General features: G+C 43.1%; 1 protein-coding gene across 1 annotated transcript in view; it reads right to left on the bottom strand.

Moving 5' to 3' along the window:
- The window catches only part of LOC143321896 (transcription factor Maf-like), a 46,007-nt gene extending 28,990 nt beyond the window's left edge, over positions 1-17,017 (bottom strand). The window contains exons 1-2 of the mRNA XM_076732610.1: positions 15,707-17,017; positions 8,319-8,389 (exon numbers count right to left, since the gene is read on the bottom strand). Of these exons, the coding sequence (XP_076588725.1) occupies positions 8,362-8,389; positions 15,707-16,683 (1,005 nt within the window). The 5' untranslated portion in view covers positions 16,684-17,017 and the 3' untranslated portion in view covers positions 8,319-8,361. The remainder of the gene's footprint in view (positions 1-8,318; positions 8,390-15,706) is intronic.
- Positions 17,018-19,633: the final 2,616 nt, after the last annotated feature.

Genomic DNA, 19,633 nt, shown 5'->3' with positions numbered 1-19,633 from the left:
TAAAAAAAACAAAATAAGCACAGAGAATTAATTTGTGTAGTGTTTGACAAGAATTAAAAGCGAAACCCCCTGAAAACATATAAAACTTACATTACTCATGTTACTAGAAAGCAAGCAGGCAGCAAAGATCAGAGAGAATGTGGAGACTCACACTGTCTGTCCTCCCCTCTGGAAAAATGAGAGATTTTCCCATGCTAGACAGTCTTTGGCAATACTTCACAAACTACACAAAACACACACTCGCAGTGTTGACTTTGTGTTCTATAGTGCAGTTAATGTGTACAGAATTTATTTCTCTCCCCAGAATAGCTGCTCCAGTCGCCGGCTGCAGACACAGACAGCAGGGTACTGCTGCTGTAGAATGCAGCATTAATACACACACACACACACACACACACACACACACACACACACACACACACACACAAACGCAGCTTCCTCACTGTGTTTCCATCACTTTGTGGGACATTACATAGAGACTTACATTCATTTCCTGGAGGCTTACCCTAACCATCACCACTACTTTCCTAACCGTAACCTTAACCCAGGTCCTCGGCCTCAAAGTCACTGCTTAATGTCATAGGGACTTGCACAATGTGCCTATAAGGAAGATGAGCCCACACAATGTGTAAACAGATATATGTGCCCTCAACATGAGTAATAACTGTCCACACACACACACACACACACACACACACACACACACACACACACACACACTTCACTTTTGGGGATATTACATAGACTTATATTCATTTCCTGGAGACTTACCTGAACCATAACCAAAACCTAACCTTAACCCAAGTCTTCATCCTAAAATGTAATGATTTACATTATGAGGACCTGCTTTTTTCCCCCCACAAGTCAGACGAGTCCTCACAATGTGACTGTGTAAACAGGTTTATGTCCCTACAACGTGAGGAATACATGGGCACACACACACACACACACACACACACACACACACACACACACACACACACATCGTTATAAGATGTCTTTATGTCCAGTGGAAGTCAGCAGTTAATGTAAAATATAATAACTCTTTGAACAACAAACACCCCCTCAGACACATGCAAAGTAAGAGCTGATTGCTGATCTTTTGTTAACGTTTTGCCTCTGCAGCAGGAAACCTGACTGACTCAACTTCCCTCAGTGGTCTCATTGTAAAGACACCTTTAGTCAGTTAGTGGCCGCTGTCTTTAGTGAATGAGAGTTCAGAGTGTCGGAAAAAACCCACAGCTTGTCTTCTTCCCACTCTTCTCGTCTTCTTCTCCCCTCATCTTCTTTCAGCCCATTAGAAATGGGCTTTTTTTCCCCCCTTTTTTTTTGTCATGAATCTTTAATCAGCCTTTTCAAGTGAGTGGGCAGGCTGAGGCTCTGCAGAGCACTGACCTGAGCTGCTGAAGCACACATTCTGATGTAACTTATACAGACGCTGCACAGGTTCAACCCTGTTCACATCCCAGGAACTCTCTAAGACCTGTGTCAGCAGAGAATGCTCATAGCTACTGTATGTGCTCTGTCTCAATTTCTATGCCAGCAGGTCAAAGAGACAAGAAAAGACAAAGCCTGTGTGATAACACCGTATCCATCTGCGCACTCACAAAAATAAGGGATAGTGTAGTCAGATTCTGGAGCAGCTGCTTGCAGAACCATCAGTGTGTTTGCTCTCCTGTTTAGCCCGAGAGGAAATCCATCAGCAGGAACCCATGAGAGAGAAGGAGAAGTAACGGTCGTGTTCGTATGGTCACTGCATCTCTTTCTCCATCATGACACAAATGCATTTGCTTGTGCGGGCGTGCGCTCAGCTGCATATGTGAACACACACTCACACACACCTCCAACAGTAAATAAAGCAGTGCAGTCAGGTCACAATCACAGTAAACCACACAAATGACTACCATCTGTCTCTTTGTCTCTGCCTGTAGGAGTCAATGAGCCTCACTGGCAACAGTTCATACTACACTGCCCAAACACAATAACGTTCAACATCATGGTTAAAAAAAAAATGAAAGAATAAAATATCTGTGATGGGGTACATGCTATTCATTATTCCCCTCGCTCTCTCTTATCACTCTCTCGTTTCCTCTTTGCCCAACTCGGTCCCTCCTTCTCTTCCTGTAAATGAGTGATTTATCAGCCTTAATTGCTGGCAGTGGTTCATGTGGTCATGTGACCGCAACATGACAGCATGTGATAAATACACCCTGAAAATTAAACCCTGCTTTGCAAACAGAAACACGCATTGCTTATATCGCATCTGCACAGCCAGAGTGTATTCGGATATTGACAAAAATAGAATTGGTCTAATAAAAGCATTGCTTTAAAAACCAAATCTCAGCTCACGATGTGCTTTAACAGCAAAACATTGTCGGAATAAAAGACATTTATCAACATGAGGCAAAGGGCAAAACGGAAAAATGTACAATCAATAATGATAGACCAAGTAAATCTATTGTTGTAAGGTGTTTCACACTGGTGCTCCATAAACACTGAATGGACAGACACACACATGTTCTCACACACACACACACAGCCTACAGTGGAATCTATCACTCTAGCTCACACGTTTCCTCCTCACAGCGTTCAGCTGCAGGATGCTGACTGAAGGGCCTGCAGCGCTCAGTTCATGCATCTTATTGTTACATGGAGCCAGTTCTCAACCACTGACCTTTTTATTCAGCACACTATACATTGTTAAAATAATGTATGAGGTGTCTCAGCCAAAGCCACCTCATTGTGTTGTGTTAGACGCTACAGAGGTGCCTGTGTGTGTGTGTGTGTGTGTGTGTGTGTGTGTGTGTGTGTGTGTGTGCGCGTGCATGCGTGTGAAGCTTACATGGATTGTGTGCAAAAACACTGAATGTGAATGCATAGGAGCAATGATGCTGTGTTTGATGTTAAGAGAAGCAGCAAAAGCATTTAGAAAAAAAAAACTATCAGTAATAGTTTTGTGTGTGTGTAGTTGTGTAGTGACATGCTGATAGTCATACATTTACACATAATTTTGCATGTTGTGACTGATAAATGTAGATTCACATCGCCTGTGCTGTGGATGTCCTGTTTGTTCATTATTGTGTTTTTATTATTATTGTGCAATTAAAAAACTTTTTTATGTGCTGTCATTTGACAAACACTTTATCTAAATGTTAAGTCATCTACGGGTTTGCTTGTTTCAAAATTTTGAAACAAGAAAATCAAGATAAAATGAAATGAAAAATATAAAAAGGACAGTAATAAAAGTGTGGACGAAACAAGATGAAAATAAAAAGCGAAATATGGCAAAAAGTCGATGTCACTTTAATTTTGTGCTCTAATAGTCGAATTTTATTCTATTTCACTCCACAGCAGCTTGTTTGCTGAGGAAGCTTAGAGTCCGATTTTGAAAACAAGAAGACACAATCTTTTCTAAATGTTTATGAGAAACATGATGGAGATTAACCTGCTCTCAGGCTGTCACGGCACAGACATAAGCAAGTATGGCACTTACACACACACGCAGCAACAAAAATGCAAAAATAATTTAATTCACCCCGTTTAAACACACTTTAATATAAGTGTTTTATCTAAACAAAACAATAACAAAAAAAAAACTTGTTTCTTGTCTTTTGTGGAACAATAATTAAGATCTAAATAGCAATCCACAAATGAGCCACTCAGACTCAAACCCGATCTCTTTTTTTTTTTTTTTTGTCTCTGTAAGCTCAAATAAATACACTTTATCCATAGTGTTGAGCACTGTGATCCACCACCACATCACTGCCACACTAATCTCTTTTTCTGATGAAAGACATAATTCAGGAGGACAGAATGAGACAGACAGAGAGGAGGAAGGGACGCAGACAGTAGATAGAGAAGCATGGAGCCAATCTTAACTGTCTACCTGACAGACTGTCTGTCTACCTGCAACATAGTAAACACTTGACCTCTGCAGGAGTCCTGACAATAGCGGGACAGGATGAGTCCACAGTTTGGACAACAACAGAAGCATCTATTGAGAAATTAAGTGTGTGTGCATGCTTGTGTATTGTGTATTTTTTTTTTTGCAGGTTTGCATATTGCATATATACTATGAAGGCTTGATTATAAAAAGGTAACATGGGGGGGGAACGGGGGGACGGGGGGACGGGGGGGGGGGGGGGACAGCAGAATGACTCCAACACCTCTGCACCTTCCCTTCCTCCTCCTTATTTATTTGTCTGTATTAGTTAGCTCCTTCTCAGCACTTAAAATTAATGTCATCCAGCAGAAAATAGAGGCTGAAAGCTAAAATTCAGCACTTTCCCAGCAGCCTGGTTATTTATCAAGCTAACAAGGAGAAGATGCATCCCATTTCAGCAGGGCCCAGGAAATATGTGCCATTAAAGCCCAGAGCCAGTGTTTGAGAGCCAGGGAATAAAAGTGAGGGTGTCAGGTAGAGGGGATGGACGGCATCGCCAGCAATATGGATGCAGAGAGCCCAGCAGACACATTTATATAAGAGACAATAGATACACAAGTTGGAGCATGAGACGCGAGAGGAAACACACAGTCTGTCCACCAACAGAGTCGCCACAATGCATATTCTGCATGTGCTGCATGTAGGTGTATGAAGTGCTGATTCGCTCGTGGCTATAAAAGACGATCCTTTAGGGGATACAGAAGACATAGTTTGGAGCTTTGAATAAATCATGTGCTGCCAGAGTGAGCTTAGCACTAATTTTCTCTTTAGGAGTGGGGTGTTGAAACACGTCCCGGGGACTGTTAGTATTGTGCCGTGTTAACATCTCTATAGCATCAGGAGCTAACGCCGGAGTGTTGGAATTCAATTAGACACTGGGTGCAACACTAAGCAGCTAGCATTGGGCAGTCACCACAGGGAAGGGAGGAGAGGGGATGGTGATGCGAGGGGAGCGAGGAAGGAGTGTGTGTGTGAGGAGAAGGAGGCTGTGGACGAGAGGAAGGCCCTGGGCTGCCGGCTGCGGTGATGCAGGGGAATACATTATATCACACTAACCTGCGGCTGATCACCAGTTCCTCTCTCAATCACGCTGTGAACACACAGTCGCAACCTGAGGACAGCAGTGACTCTGAGGCATACACACTCACACACGGTGGTAGCGGCTTTACAACTAATTATGTTTGAATAAAACAACACAATCCGGGCTTAAACAACTGAAACATCGGAGAGAAAATTGTATATTAACATAAGTTGAAAAGAGGAGCAGGTTGATGTTTAGAGGCTTGGCTCCGGGGTGCAGCTCTATAATCTATTCTGTGGTTTAGAACAAAGTAAAAAAACACACAACACATTTTTGAAAACAATCTGAATCTAAACACAGTTGCTCTGTGTTCAGTTTGTGTATCTTTACAAGTGCAGACAGCCAAATCTTTTTTTTTTTCCCCCTTTTTGTTATTTCTAATCCAGACCCAATTCTTCCCGCTTCCTCTCTTTTTAGACCAGGCTTAATAATGAGCATACATCCTGTTCATATCCTCCCTGTCATTTGGATTTTCTGGAGTGAGGGATGACGTCTGCGTCTCTATCAAGACTGTAACAGTGTAACGAGACTCACACTGAGCAGCTAGTAGTTATATATATCCCAGGCAGTAAATGGATAGTGAAGTGTGCCAATGTGTGGATGGAGCAAATCCTTGTCGCTGCAGAATACAAAAGACCCCGACACAGCTGCAGCGTTTCTTACGTGACAATTCAATGTTTGAATTAAGGGCGGACCATAAATTGATATTTATCGTTTATCATCTGAAATCATTCTGTGGAATTTTGCCTCAGTATCAGAAATTACTGTAACTATATTGATAGTATACTCAGACCCCCACCACCCAAACCTGAGAATTTTCTGGGAAGTTCAAAATGTTACAGTGTAGTCCACTGTGATGCGTATTAAGAAGCCTAAACAGATATCATGATACACGTCAGTATCAATCTTCTGCCTAGTTGGTGTTTTGATTTTTTCTCATACAGTCATCCATATTTGAAGCTTTTTAGGTCTTTACTTATGCAGCCCGTATGTCCACACACGCCCTTAAATACATGCTCTCCTTCTTCCTCTCTCTTACACACGCACACACCTTGATGTGTCTGCATGCCTGTGCGCATGTGTCCTTTCCGCTCTGCCGTGTCTACAAAAACCTGACCTGCCTGCTGTCAGCCACAGAGGCACCTTGCCTCCCTGCGCCCCCTCCCCCCAAGTGGCCGAATCACCCCGTCACCACGAGGGGAAGACGAGGAGGAGGATGCGGTGGAGGGATGATGGGTATAACGGGGGAAAGAGGGAAAAGTGGGGGATGGGTTGGTGGAAGGTGCGGGGGGAAGGATCGTGAAGGCGTGGTGGGTGGGTGGGGTCTCTGAAGCTCCCTCTAATGTGCCCTCTCCACTCCCCCGCCTGTGACCTCAGAGCTCCTGACAGCCAGAAAGTGCTGAAGCATGCAGGTGCCCTCACGCTGCAGCCACACACATGCGAGCGCACGAACATATGCTCCACTCTCACACACACACACACACACACACACACAGATGCAGGTGTCCTACCTTAGCGGCCTGCATCCTGTCACTTTTTAACTCTCTCACCACCTCCATCCTCACGGTGTCAGTACATCACATATAAACCTGTGCATTGTGCTCTCTATTACCATCTATTTAGAACTGGTCAGTGCTGAATTTAAAAAAAAGGACAGTGATGGACAAGCAAACAAGCATGTGCTTCACAATGCTGAGCACATGAGGAAAGTGGAGTATACTGTCTGCTGCACAGTAAAATTAGCCGATGCTGATGCTGTAGTTTCCTCTGTCCAGCCTCTCGACTTTACAGTGTAAAACCTGAGGTGTCCAGAGAGTGTCCTGTCCTGTCTATGTGTGTGTGTGTGTGTGTGTGTGTGTGTGTGTGTGTCTGTATGGGAGGGGGGTTAGGGTTAGAGAGTTGTATTACAGTGGTGATGAGTCGCCTGGCTGCGAGGCTGATACCTCAGCAGCACCCAGCATTGACCAGGCCTTTAAATAAAGCCTTCGATCCTCCAGCAGCAGAGAAGGTCACCGCCTGCGTCTGGTTACCCTGCCTGTCTGTCTGCATCCACGGCCAGGAACCCTCCTACCATCCCTTCCTCCCTTCCTTTGACTCCTCACCCACTGTTCTTTCAACCTGGCGCGCACATCTGCATTCAAATCCAGGTGCCCTCCTTTGCTCAATCCCTTAACTCCTTCCCTAACTTTGCCTTGTTTCCTTCCATCCGCCCTTCCTCTCGTGAGAATGCGAAAAAACCCCTCGCTTTCCCTCATTCACTCCACCGTCCTCCGCCATCCTCTGCAATCCCACCATCCGTCCATCCGCGTGTCAGCCAGAAATCTAAAATTATGTACAGTGTTTGTCTCCTCAGAGAGGGCAGAGAGAGTGAAGGAGGTCAAAGGGTCAGGACAAAGGTTTTGGCCTCATCCCATGAGCAGTGCACATGTCACCCTCCTGTCAATCAAGCAGCACTGTCAGAGCCCCAAACCAGAGGACTGCACAACATCGCACACAACAAATGTTGAAGGAGGCTTTAATGCTCATAGAGCTAAATATGAAGTGAGAAATGAATCGATCTATTAATGAAACCCTCCCAGGTGTCCACTGCTGGAAGTGAGTGCTTCCTTGTTCAATGAAATTAATAGAAGCGAGCGGTTTGTGGTTTTGATTTCCTTCCAAAGAAAGATACAATAATCACACTCCATGTCTGAGGCATTGCACACATTTTATCACATTTATACAAACAGGGAAAATATCAAGACGTCGTAGGGCTGCAGATTTGAGGCTCCTGTTTGACTTGTTAGACAGTGTAAAGACAGATTGTGTTCAAACAGTTAGAACTATGGAATCAAAGGTAAACTATGGTGTTAAAGATTAAAAAGCAGCAATTGTGTTCAGCAGTTACAGTATGTTGTATATTTTGTATTGTAGTCTATCTCTAATGCAACCCTTTTTTTTGGTTTTTAAATGTAAGGTGGGCTTTTTTTGTCTATCAGAGTGAAGGAGATTGACAGAGTCCTTAAGATAAACGTAAAATGTTGAAAATGTAAGTAAAATAAATATTATAAAATATACAAATTAATTCTGGATCACTTAACACAGTGTTATTAAAAACTCTGTGTGAACATTACGTGCTGTATTTTGATGAATATGCAGCAGACATGAAATAAAGATCGTCAGATTTCTGCAACATTAAACCTTTCGATGTACTTTATGTTCTATTCTACTTTGGCGTTAGTGTTAAATATTTTAACGGTGTTTAAATGTATTGAATGAATTTGTGTTGTGAAGTAAAGGAGTGTGTAACGTTACCTCAGATTCCCGGGTGGTGGGGCAGAGAGGTCACAGCTCTCTATCACAGATGGAGGAATTTTCTCGATGTCCTGCAAAAAACAGGAAACAGAAATGTGTTATAAGACCCACACTCTCATCCCACAGAGCAGGAAACTCTGCTGTAGACATGACTTACTTTGAATGTCAAGTAATGAGTGTTTGTGGCTACAAAACAGACCATGAATGTAAAAAAAAAAGTGGCTCGCTGGGGAGAATAAAGACAAAGGCGTGAACCACTGAGTAATATTTTAGAAAACCAATAAAACTTCAACAGAATAATACCTTTGTGGCATTCATATTTTTTCCCTAAAATTGACTGAATGCTTGAAACTATTTGGAATTAATTAAATACTTAAATTCAAGGCAAACAGTTTAGATAACCAGTTTCAATTCAGAATAATCACATATAAAGTAGAGGCAGAGCTGTAGAACAAGAGGCAGGCAGCACCAAACAGACACAGACAACACAACAACACAACTTCTAACGCAACGCTCGGTCAAATAAAATCAATCTGATATTTAAATCGGTCGGACGTCTGGTTTGAATGGAAGGTTTTTTCAAACCAGACATTTTTAGTTGCTCATTTTCCAAGACATGGATACAGATGCACATGCACGCATCCAAACACACACACACTCTCACACACTCACACACACACAAAATCAATACACATGAAAAGTATATGTGAAATAAATTTCAGTTTGTAACATTATATTTGTTAATGTTTGATAATACGACATAATTTTAGAACCCCATCCTTCATCAGAAAACTTCAAAAGTGCATTAGTTGAAGAATTTAACAAAAATCTAGATTAAATGATTTGTTCATAAATGACTGAAATGAAGGCTTCAGCTCGGTCAGCTCATGAGGATCACATCATACTGTAACAGCAGCGTATTTGCATGTTTATGAGTGAACGTAACATATGAACGTGTGTGAGCGCTGTACGAGCACATGTGAGTGAGAGCGATGATAATGAAAACCTGCTTTAAAAACCAGGTGAAGAATCATCCTGAAAAACTTTCCGCTGGCCCTCAGTGGAGAGAAATGAGGCGAAGGAGCGACAAAATATATTAATACCCCTCAATCCATCTTTAAGCAACAATGAGAGCCATTCATTTCCCTGTAATCCGATTCACACTGTGGCCAAATGGACTCTGACCCATTCAGCTGCAGAGGAGTGTCAGACCAGCAGCAGAGCGAGGGCTGCCGCCACCTGAAAAATACTCTGAAACATCAACATGGGCCCGCCGGACTCTCAGATGTACCTAAACTCTGTTGAAAATTTACAGTTTCAGCCCCATGGAGATAAATCTGCACGTATTCACTCACACCATACTGTTCAACACAAACAAAGAGCTTGATAAACACACACACTCAGAGTCTCACACAGAGGAACATTCACACACACACGTGTGCGTGGCTACATATACCGTGCACATATACTTGTACACATGTGTCTACTCTGCGTGCTAACTCAAAAAAGCACACACACACACTGGGCTTTATACAGGGGAAGTGAGGCCCACGTGCAGGGGGCTGCTACATGGCAGCAGTGTGTGGGGTCAAGGCCTTTCCCAGGTACAAATGAAAGGGAGAGGAGAGACTTTGGAAGAGCTGAACAACACTGTGGGTCACCTTGCCTGGCAAAGAGATCAATGTCTGTTTGACTGGCTGGGGGGGGGGGGGGGGGCTGAATGCAGGGTAAATCACCTCTCTCGCTTCATTGAGATGCAGGTAAAACACACAGGGGTCGGGCTCGGCTCCAGCTCCACCCTGCATAACACAAACTCGTGCACGCGCAGACTTAAGTGCGCACACATAGACAAAAATACACTCACACACAGTCGCATAATGCACTCAGTTTTCAAACAGCACCCCCCCCCCCCCCCCCCCCACCGCTCCCGCCGCCGCCACCGCGCTGCAGTCCAAAACACACCACTCCACTGACTCTGTGCCCTGCAACTCAACTCACTGTTGAAAACATCAACACAGCCTCGGCTATGTTTATCTGTGAGTCAGAATATTGTGATCACATGTAATTAAATCATAATTAGCTTTCATCTATTGCCCTTTAGTTATGCATTCTGAGGAGAGCTCCTTAAACAAGAAAATGCAAATCTGGTGTTAGAATTCTGCTGCGACACACACGCAAAACGTTACATGTGCCTATATGCACATTCTTCTACGGCTGAGCATTTACAGTAATCTCAATTCAACACAAGAGTATAAGGATTGGATTCAGACAATCACATTACCTCCACTCTGCCCATGCTTCTATTTGCTGGAGAAAATCACCATGTAAAGGCAACACAGACAGATACACACACACACACACAGGGGCAGCAGCACAGACCTTCTTTACAGCTGCTGCTTTCTTACCACATGCACCGCCGCGACAGGAGGGGGACAAGTTAAATTATTAGGGTTTCAAATAAATGACACATAACTCAGGACACTGCAAGACAGAGAAGGAGGAGAGAGGGAGAGAAGCTCTGGCTCTGCAGGTCTGGATGATGGACGGACCACAGAGGAACATAAATGCAGCTGATTTAAATCACTTTAAATGTAAATGTTTATCGCGTGGAGTGATGCAGATGCGGATTGAGTGGAAGAGATTGAAATTGTTTCCTCTTTTGAATGCAAATATGTTTTTAACCCATTGGGGGGGTTTCGTCATGGGGAAGGTCGCGCTCGCAGGGAAGAAATGAAAATGAACATGGGCACAAAAAGAAAGGCATTGTGTCACAAAATGAGATATGTGACTCCAATTTTTAGTAATACAACAAGACAAATTCTTTTTTTATTCAGCGATAGATGGCGTTTGATAAAATGGTAACAGTATATATTTCGAGATATCGACACTTGGGGTACGACTATCAAGAAATAAATCGTTTGCTTGCTGCTCAGCTGATTAGAAAAAACAGACACTTCCAATTATAACAGCTATAAATTCAAATAGCTGCTGGAGCAACTTGAACTGATATTCAGCTGCTCTTGAATGAATTACTGTAAAAAAATAAATATTCTGCCTGTTTTTTTCACACCTCCTTTTGAGTTTTTCTGTGCAACGTGAGATTATACGAACATTATTTATATTACTTACATTTGTTCCGATTTCCTTTCGACTGATATGAGAAGCCACAAGCATCACAATGTCATAATAGAAATGAGTCATTCCAATAGATCTAATGCACTCAGTTGAAGCATACATACACCCTTCCACCACAAGGTCAAATAAAAGACAATGCTGGCTGGTTATTGAGCACTCACACAAATAGACACTAAAAAGTGCACACATCCTTTGTCCTATTAATTTTGACGCATTAAAGTGGAGTACATGATGATGATTCAAATGTCAATACTGATAAATTTCAAAGTGATTTCCCATAGTTGACCTGAAAGAGGGAGTCCAATATTGTGACAGCAGACAACTACATTATCTTTAATAACCTAATCATCGGACAGACTGCAAATGATCACAGCGCAAAAGTCAATATAGTGGGCCGGACAATAGAATTACAGTTCATGCTAATAAGATTAATAATGTGGCGTGTCTGCATACTACATGTGCGTACTTTTTCGTACTGTACAAATGAAAGAGAGGATGCAAAAGACAGAGGGAGGAGCAGTGAATCTTGTAGAGTGCTGAGAAATGAGGAGGAAGTGCAGAAATATTATTTCCTGTGCCTTCTGTCCTCCTTCAACACAGGAAGTGAATCAGTGCTACTGAATCCTCCTGCCCCTCGGTGTGTCTAGAAGTCAAAACACACACACACACACACGAACAGAGAGTATCCCACACAGTTTCTACACCCCCACAATGATCAGCAGTTTTCCACTTTATCGTTCTTACGCATTGAATAACAGAGCACACGGTCACACAAAGCAGACTGCCTGTCTGTCACACAGCGCTGTTGATAGCAGGTTCGGGTCGAGACTGTCCCGGGCACAAAATCCTGAGACTCCAGAGAAAACTCAACTAGCCCTATCTGCCTCACAGAAGAAAGAGGTGCCACGAAAGAAGAATAGCATCTCCAGTTCTAGGTTATAACACAAATGTAATTAAAAAGCACACTATATTGACCTAATCAGATAGGAGGGCCATAAATTAGTGGACACATGCTCACTAAAAGGCCCTCTCCTCTCAGCTAGGACGCATCTCTGATCGTTTATCATCTGAAAGGAGCAGGAAGGCAGCCAGCATCTCTCTTTCTTTCTCTCTCTCTCGCTCTCTCTCTCTCTCTCTCCCCCCTCTTGCTCTATCTCTGTCTCTCACTCACTTTTAATCACAGAGAAAATCATTCCTCCAGGCACGAGAGGATCATGCTCTCCCATCTTGTCCCTCACTCTGGGCTTTCATGGGAGCCAGGTGACTGTGTGTGTGTGTGTGTGTGTGTGTGTGTGTGTGTGTGTGTGTGTGTGTGTGTGTGTGTGAAAGAGACATTGTTGTACAGGTGAGACACACAGAGCTAATACACCGTCCTCGACTCTGCATGCAAACGTGTCACCGCTGTGGTACATTTGAAAGTTTCCCTGAGCTCCACACACATTTGAAAAAAAGCAGTTCCTCCTTATGTGCATACACACAGAACATGCAAGTGGTCAGACTGTCAAAGGTCCTGCAGTGGGAAAAGATAACATCCCTCCTGCACACACACACACACACACACACACACACATACAGCAGCATGCACTGTGGTGACCTTGCATGGCAGCCCAACCCGGATCTTGTGCAGCTTTTATCTCAGCCATGCTGCTCTTTAGGATGCACTGACTTCATCAGGCTGCTTTCAGGAGCAGAAACACTCTGCAGGCCACATTCAGTCCAGAGCAGAGGCAGGTAACAGGCGACTGGCCCCGTCAGCCGCTTCAAAACCAACTGACTGCGAGTGCCCGCTGTGGCTTTTCTTTCCACCCTTATCAGCATTTTCACATCAAGAGTCAAACAAAGAATCTTTCCACTGGAGCGAAAGTGGTGGATTGTCATTACCGTGGCGAACATTTTGTCAGCTAAATATGACTGCCAGGATCCTTCAGTCTGATTAGAAATTTGTCCCTTTGAATCATATCGCCACAGTTTTATTTTCAAGCGTTTGACTGCATAAAGTCTATTTTCAGACGGACTTATTTGCAGGAAATCAAAATACTTATTTTCAAAATTAGACAAATTTGCGTCATCGTTTCCAGACAAAGCGTTTCGTGATTTTTTTTTAATTTTATTATTATTATTATTATTTTGTCGTCGAGACCTTTGTCTTTGGTGGATTTTAAATGAAACTTTCCGCAGACAATATTCAACAAGTGGACAGTCACCGAGTAAAAAGTGCAAGTTTACTCAAAAATCAATCATTAACTCAGCCTTTTCTAGGACACCTGCAGCACGATTATTAGGCCCTGACGCAAAAATGAAATTATATTGGAAATACTGAACACTGTGGTCTGATTTTCTACACGTTTTTAAAGCCAAATTAAAGAGATTTTGTCTTTTATTACGCAACAGGTGGAGATCGTCGCTTTTAATTCCTGATGTGTAAAAGCCATGAAAAGAAAATACTTTGAAATAATTCGCGTTGCATTTTTCAGAGGAAAAAAAAAAAGATGGAAAAACGCACATTGAATCAAAATAGAAAATGACTTCAGTCAGAGCTGCACTTGATCTTGGAGCTGTTCTAATTGCTCGCCTTGTGCGTCACATCGCGCCTTAATCAAAACCAGATGTTTATGAACAGATGTTCGTATTATCTCGATGACATTTGCAATTGGCGTTTCCCATTCTGTTTATGTTTCAGTTTAACTCAAGAGAAGATGCAAAGACTGAGAGTGTGTGCTGGCGCCTCAAAAACACAGTGACAAACATGCACAACTAAACAGAACAAAAAATAATCAACATTTTCAGGAGAATATATTTGTTTCCACTCATGAAGGTTTATTGACGAATGGTGTATTTGTTCAACTCCACACGGTGCCCGCTTGTTAGCTGTACTGTCCAGACAATACATTTTACTGTATAGAAATCCAGGGCATCACAAAAGATATATGGCTGCATGATGCTTTGCTTAATTATTCTACAACACTGGGAGAACATTAAATTTCCATTTCCAAACAGTTCACAGTTTATTTACCGAATAACACCCATAGGGTTCTGAGTAAACTTAATTAAGTTCCTTAAATGAAAGGAAAACACATTAACAACGAAGTGCAGAAGGAATAGATCATTTGTTGCAACAATTTAGCGTGACAAAGTAACCTGTTTCTCATTTATTTCAGGACATGCATCATAGTCTGCTTCTGTTCTGCTCAGAGCATTTTATCCTCAGCCCCACTTGTTGATCGCAATATTTAGTCTGCAAAAATGTGAATTGTTTCTGCTAGATATCCCGATGCTGCTCACCTTATGCTGTCTGTCAGTATAAATCAGTATCGAGTACAAAGTTGCTTTATTCCACATTGTCATTTTTCTCACAAAGCTCAAAGGGAAGCCTATAAAATGTTGAAGGGTCCATGTTCGCGGGGGAACTTTTATGAAGCAAAGTGACGGATGAATGCACTTGTTCACACTCTTCTTTTTCTTGTCTTTTTTTTTTTTTTTTTTTTTTTTTTTAAACAAAGAAATCCCCAAAAAGTGATGAGGCTGAACAATGCAGTCATGGTAGATTACAATCATTATAACTACACAAGTTCACAAAAATAAGGAAAAAGGAAAAAGTCAAAACACAATCCGTACATGACCAGCATGCATGGCTTCACAGAACTGGCACAGGCTCTCATCCATTTCCCAAACTTCTGCTCCAACTGAGTTTGGATGATTTTTTTCACAAGACAAATAGGATGGATGATATGAAAATGAGATCATTCATATCCAAATAAATTGACTTTCACCACAAAAATAAATTCACATCAAAATAAAGCTGCTGCTGCCTGAGGCTTGTTGGATTTCACAAAACAGATTTTGGGGTAAAGGGAACAGGATGGACGAGGCGCAGGATGTGGCTGGAAGGGCGCACCTACTCAGCAAAGGGTTTAAGTAAATTTTATGCAGTGTGTCTGAAGACAAACATCACGAGTTGGAAAGAAATCCTTTCAAATATTGGTGGACATTTGTGGTCATTTAAACAGGCCTGTTTATGTATCCTGTAAAAGTGATAAACACAAACAAGATCCTCACGCCGAAACAAAACACTCCTGAAATACAGAAGAGAGGAAAAACTCTTTTGTCCTTACTACTTAACAGCTTTAACAACTTCAACACAAGCACGCAAAAAACCTAATTTGAGCTGCGCGCAAATTTAAAGTGTTTTTTTCTCTCTCTCTCTGTTTCTTTGTGAGGGTCGGTTATTAAAACTTTTCAGCGCCGAGACTCACATGAAAAACTCCGGGGATGAGGGGTTGTTGTCACTGCTGGATCCTCCGTTTTCTCTGAAGCCGGTGCTGATCAGCTTCTCGTATTTCTCCTTGTAGGCGTCCCTCTCCCTGGCCAGCCGGGAGATCTCCTGCTTGAGGTGGTCCACCTGCTGTATGAGTTGCGTCTTCTCTCCCTCCAGGACGTGCCGCTGCTGGACCCGCTTGTACCGGCAGGACTGGGCATAACCTCTGTTCTTTAGCGTCCTCCTCTTCTGTTTCAGCCGGATCACCTCTTCCTTGCTGACCCCCCGGAGCTGCCGGTTCAATTCCCGCACCGACATGGTCACCAGCTGCTCGTCCGAGAACCGATCTTCCAAGCGCAAGTGCTGGTGGTTTCCCCCCGCGACGCCGCCGGACTGAGACCCGGAGGAGGGATGGTGTGCCCCTGTGTGGTGGTGGTGGTGATGGTGGTGGTGGTGGTGGGGAGTCCCGTTCTGAGCTGCGGCTGCAGCGATAACCGCGGACACCACGGCGGCCGCTGATCCCATCTCCTCCCCGGCCATGGCGCCTCCTGCCCCCGCTGCGCCGCCGTACTGCTGCCCTCTGGTATAGCCATCGAAGGTCTGGAGCTGGTGACTGCTGCTGATCAGCGCCTCTACGGCGTCCTCCGGGCTAAAGCCCAGAGCCTCGGGGTTCAGCTGCTGTTGGTATCCGGTCATCCAGTAGAAATCCTCCAAGTGAGCCTTCTGCTCGCTCCCTGATCCCGGACTGGGCGCCGAGAAGCTTGGAGAGGGGGGAACCGAGCTGCAAGGCGTGCTCATCGGGGTGGAAGACAGGGATCCCCCGGCGACCAGGCGGCTGCACTGGCTGATGCTGCGATCGGGCTCCACCGGCTCCTTTTTCACTTCAAACTTCATCAGATCGAAGTCATTAACATATTCCATGGCCAGGGGACTGGTGGGCAGGTCGGAGTTGCTCATTGCCAGCTCTGATGCCATCCTCTTGCTGTTGACAGTCCTCCAAAGGGGGTGAGGAGCACCTGTCAAAGTGGGCTGCTGAGACACGCACTGAGCCAGCTTGATTTCTTTATTTATTTTCTTCAAAACCGAAGGAAAAAGTGGATTCTCTCGCACTAATTGCGCAGCGCAGGTTTTGGTTTTGTGAGTCGATAAGTTTTTTTTCTTCAGTCTGTGTTGCTCACAGGAGCGCTGTTTCCTCCCTCTCTCCCAGCGTGCGGGTGTCTGAGCGCCGCTCTCTCTGTTTCTACCATTTAACACTTCATGGCTCCTTTTAGGATTAGTGCGCCAAATTGAGGAGGTTCACGTACGTGTCCCGGGCAAACAGTTGCTTTGTGGAGAATGAAAAAAAAAAAAAAAAAAACCCCTCCACCCAAGGATTGATAGATTTTTTTCTAAGGGATCAGTCAGCCGACGAGTTAAAAAAGCATTGCTTAGTTTTATAGGCGCCCTGACGTCAGACTGTAATATGAAATTGACTGAGACTCAGCCAATGAGGAGCGCAGCCCGGGGACCTTATTAGCATAATAGTATAGAAACCAAAGTTTTCTGAACTGTCCAAGCCCATCAGCAGATTGACACACGAGACTTAATATTCATCCTGTTGTCACTTTAGATGGAAAAGAACGAAAGCAAATAAAGGAAAACAGATTCCGGGAAGAAGATGTCGGATGGTAAATATACACGTCTCTCTTTCTTTAGATTATCAAGCCGTCATAGTTTTAACACAAGTTTAACGTTTTTCCATCACCATAATAACCATTTGAATTGAATTTTAGAGTCATATTTGTCAACGATATGGTTTGTTTCAGCATTATCTGTCCATTCGTTTGACTTTCCTCTTTGTTAATCTTACTCTCATTTCTTGTGTGGATAGAGAAATATTCTTCTCAGGTGTGTTTGATTAATTATGTAGGCAGCTTTCTAATTAAAGAGTCAAAACCGTTTCAGTCACTCTACCCAAACGTCTCGGAATGAAATCCATCATTTCAGTGATTTTCAGTGAGCGGCGGAGAAATGGTCTGTTTACCGCATCAAATCGCAGAAATGGATTAGTACAGATGAAGCGGACCGCTGTGTGTTTGAGAGGAGCATGGCTGGGTCTGGGTGACTGACAGCGTTTGGAAACCCAACGTCGCCACCTTTCGGTACAAAAGAATACTTCACGTGGCTCTCCAAAGGGTCCCGCGTGTGTCCGACTCTCTTGACGACGTGTAAATGTTTTTCTGCTAAAAAAAAAAAAAAAGAAAAAAAAGAAAAAGAAAAAAAAAAAAAACCCGTTTCTTCTCCCAGCACTTTATTCTCGTAGAGTCTCGTCTGCTCTCTGTTAGTCTTACTGCTGCATACATTTATTCCATGGCTCCTTATGATAAACATGAAAAGAAAGCATCATTTACACACAAGTCATTCTTCTGTCGTGGCAAAAAATGTAAACCAATTTTCTTACACATCTATAATATATTCATATTAAATTCAAGACCTTGTCAACATTAAATCCCTTTTCTAATGGAATACTCTGTAGTGACAACACCTCCATCTGTGTCCTTCTGGAATCTGTAGTCTCAATCCCATGTAATGATCACAGCATCAGTGTCCCCCTCCTCTCTCTCTCTCTCTCTCTCTCTCTCTCTCTCTCTCTCTCTCTGTGTGTGTGTGTGCATGTGTGTGTGTGTGTCTCTCTCTCCTGGAGCATATTCCTCAGGAGTGGTGGCACATAAGAACAAACAATAAGGAGGGCTATACACAGAGGACCGGAGAGTAAATAAGAGCACTCTCCCTGGAACACGTCACACGGGGAAGCTTCAGAAAACTACAAAGCCGCCAGCAGATAATCCAACTCCCCGGTGTCCCAACGCAAGTAAATATTCTCTTGGTCCCTGTGACTGTTCATGGGGACTTAACGTTAAACAGGAAGGATAAACATCGTGTTTTATTCATTAGAACACACAACAGAAGCCCCTCTGATGCTTCTGGATAAATATTAAACAGACGAGTTGTCTGCTACTGTACGTTGCTGCTGTTGTAGTGTAAATTCAGACTAGTAGTAAGAGATGCTGCAGAGTGTGGTGGTGTCGCTGTTTATACGGGCATTTGTATGTCTTTTAATGCTATCATGACGTTATGTTTAGTGACAGGAAAATGATGTCGTAACTGAGGGAATGAATAAACGCTAGACAAACAATAAAAAAAAAAATTCCTGTTGTATGCAAAATGCCATTTATTAATCCTGTAAAACTGGCAAAATAACCCAAAATATCAAAACTCTCATCCCCTTATAGTATATACAACATTGTGAGAGCAGTTTTAGTTTATTCATGTGTCCACTGACAGAGTCATTCGCTGCAGTGGTGGACATTAGCTGCTGTGTGAGCTCTGTGTTTTGCCATATCTCTTAAACCAGGATTTATCTGCACGGGATTCTCAAGGGTTAACAAGCAGAGTCCAGAACCAATGCATCAGCTGTGTTACTGAGGGCTAATAGTCCTGTATGCTCCTCATTCTGTCTCCCTTTGGACTTTCATGTAGGCAGCTCACTGCCATGAAGTTTACTACTGTCTTTATTTTATCGGGGATGCTTTTTTTCCCTACACGATACAGGGGTTGCACTTAGGCATATATCATAAAACAAGCTTATACAGCAGGAGGAGGACCACTTATCCGATGTTAGCACAGAGGAAAGTTAAGAGCATTTGCACACCTATGACATATCAAAGTGTATTGAAATGAATACCACACATCTGTATGGAGAACGATCACATCTGCTCAAATATGAGGTTTTCTCCAAATAAATTACACTTGGATATAAATTATATTACAAGTGGATTGAATAACTGCTTTTAACTAAATATCGAGGCGCCTAAAACAATCTTTAATTGCATAAATAAATACTTATAAAACTAATATTTGTGTCAGTTTGTGAACCCAGAGCCAT

This window comes from Chaetodon auriga, chromosome 6 (genome assembly GCF_051107435.1).
Source record: "Chaetodon auriga isolate fChaAug3 chromosome 6, fChaAug3.hap1, whole genome shotgun sequence".
In the NCBI taxonomy this organism is placed as follows: Eukaryota; Metazoa; Chordata; class Actinopteri; order Chaetodontiformes; family Chaetodontidae; genus Chaetodon; species Chaetodon auriga.
The sequence above is the reverse complement of the archived record's forward strand: the minus strand, read 5'-3'. Positions and strand labels throughout refer to the sequence as shown.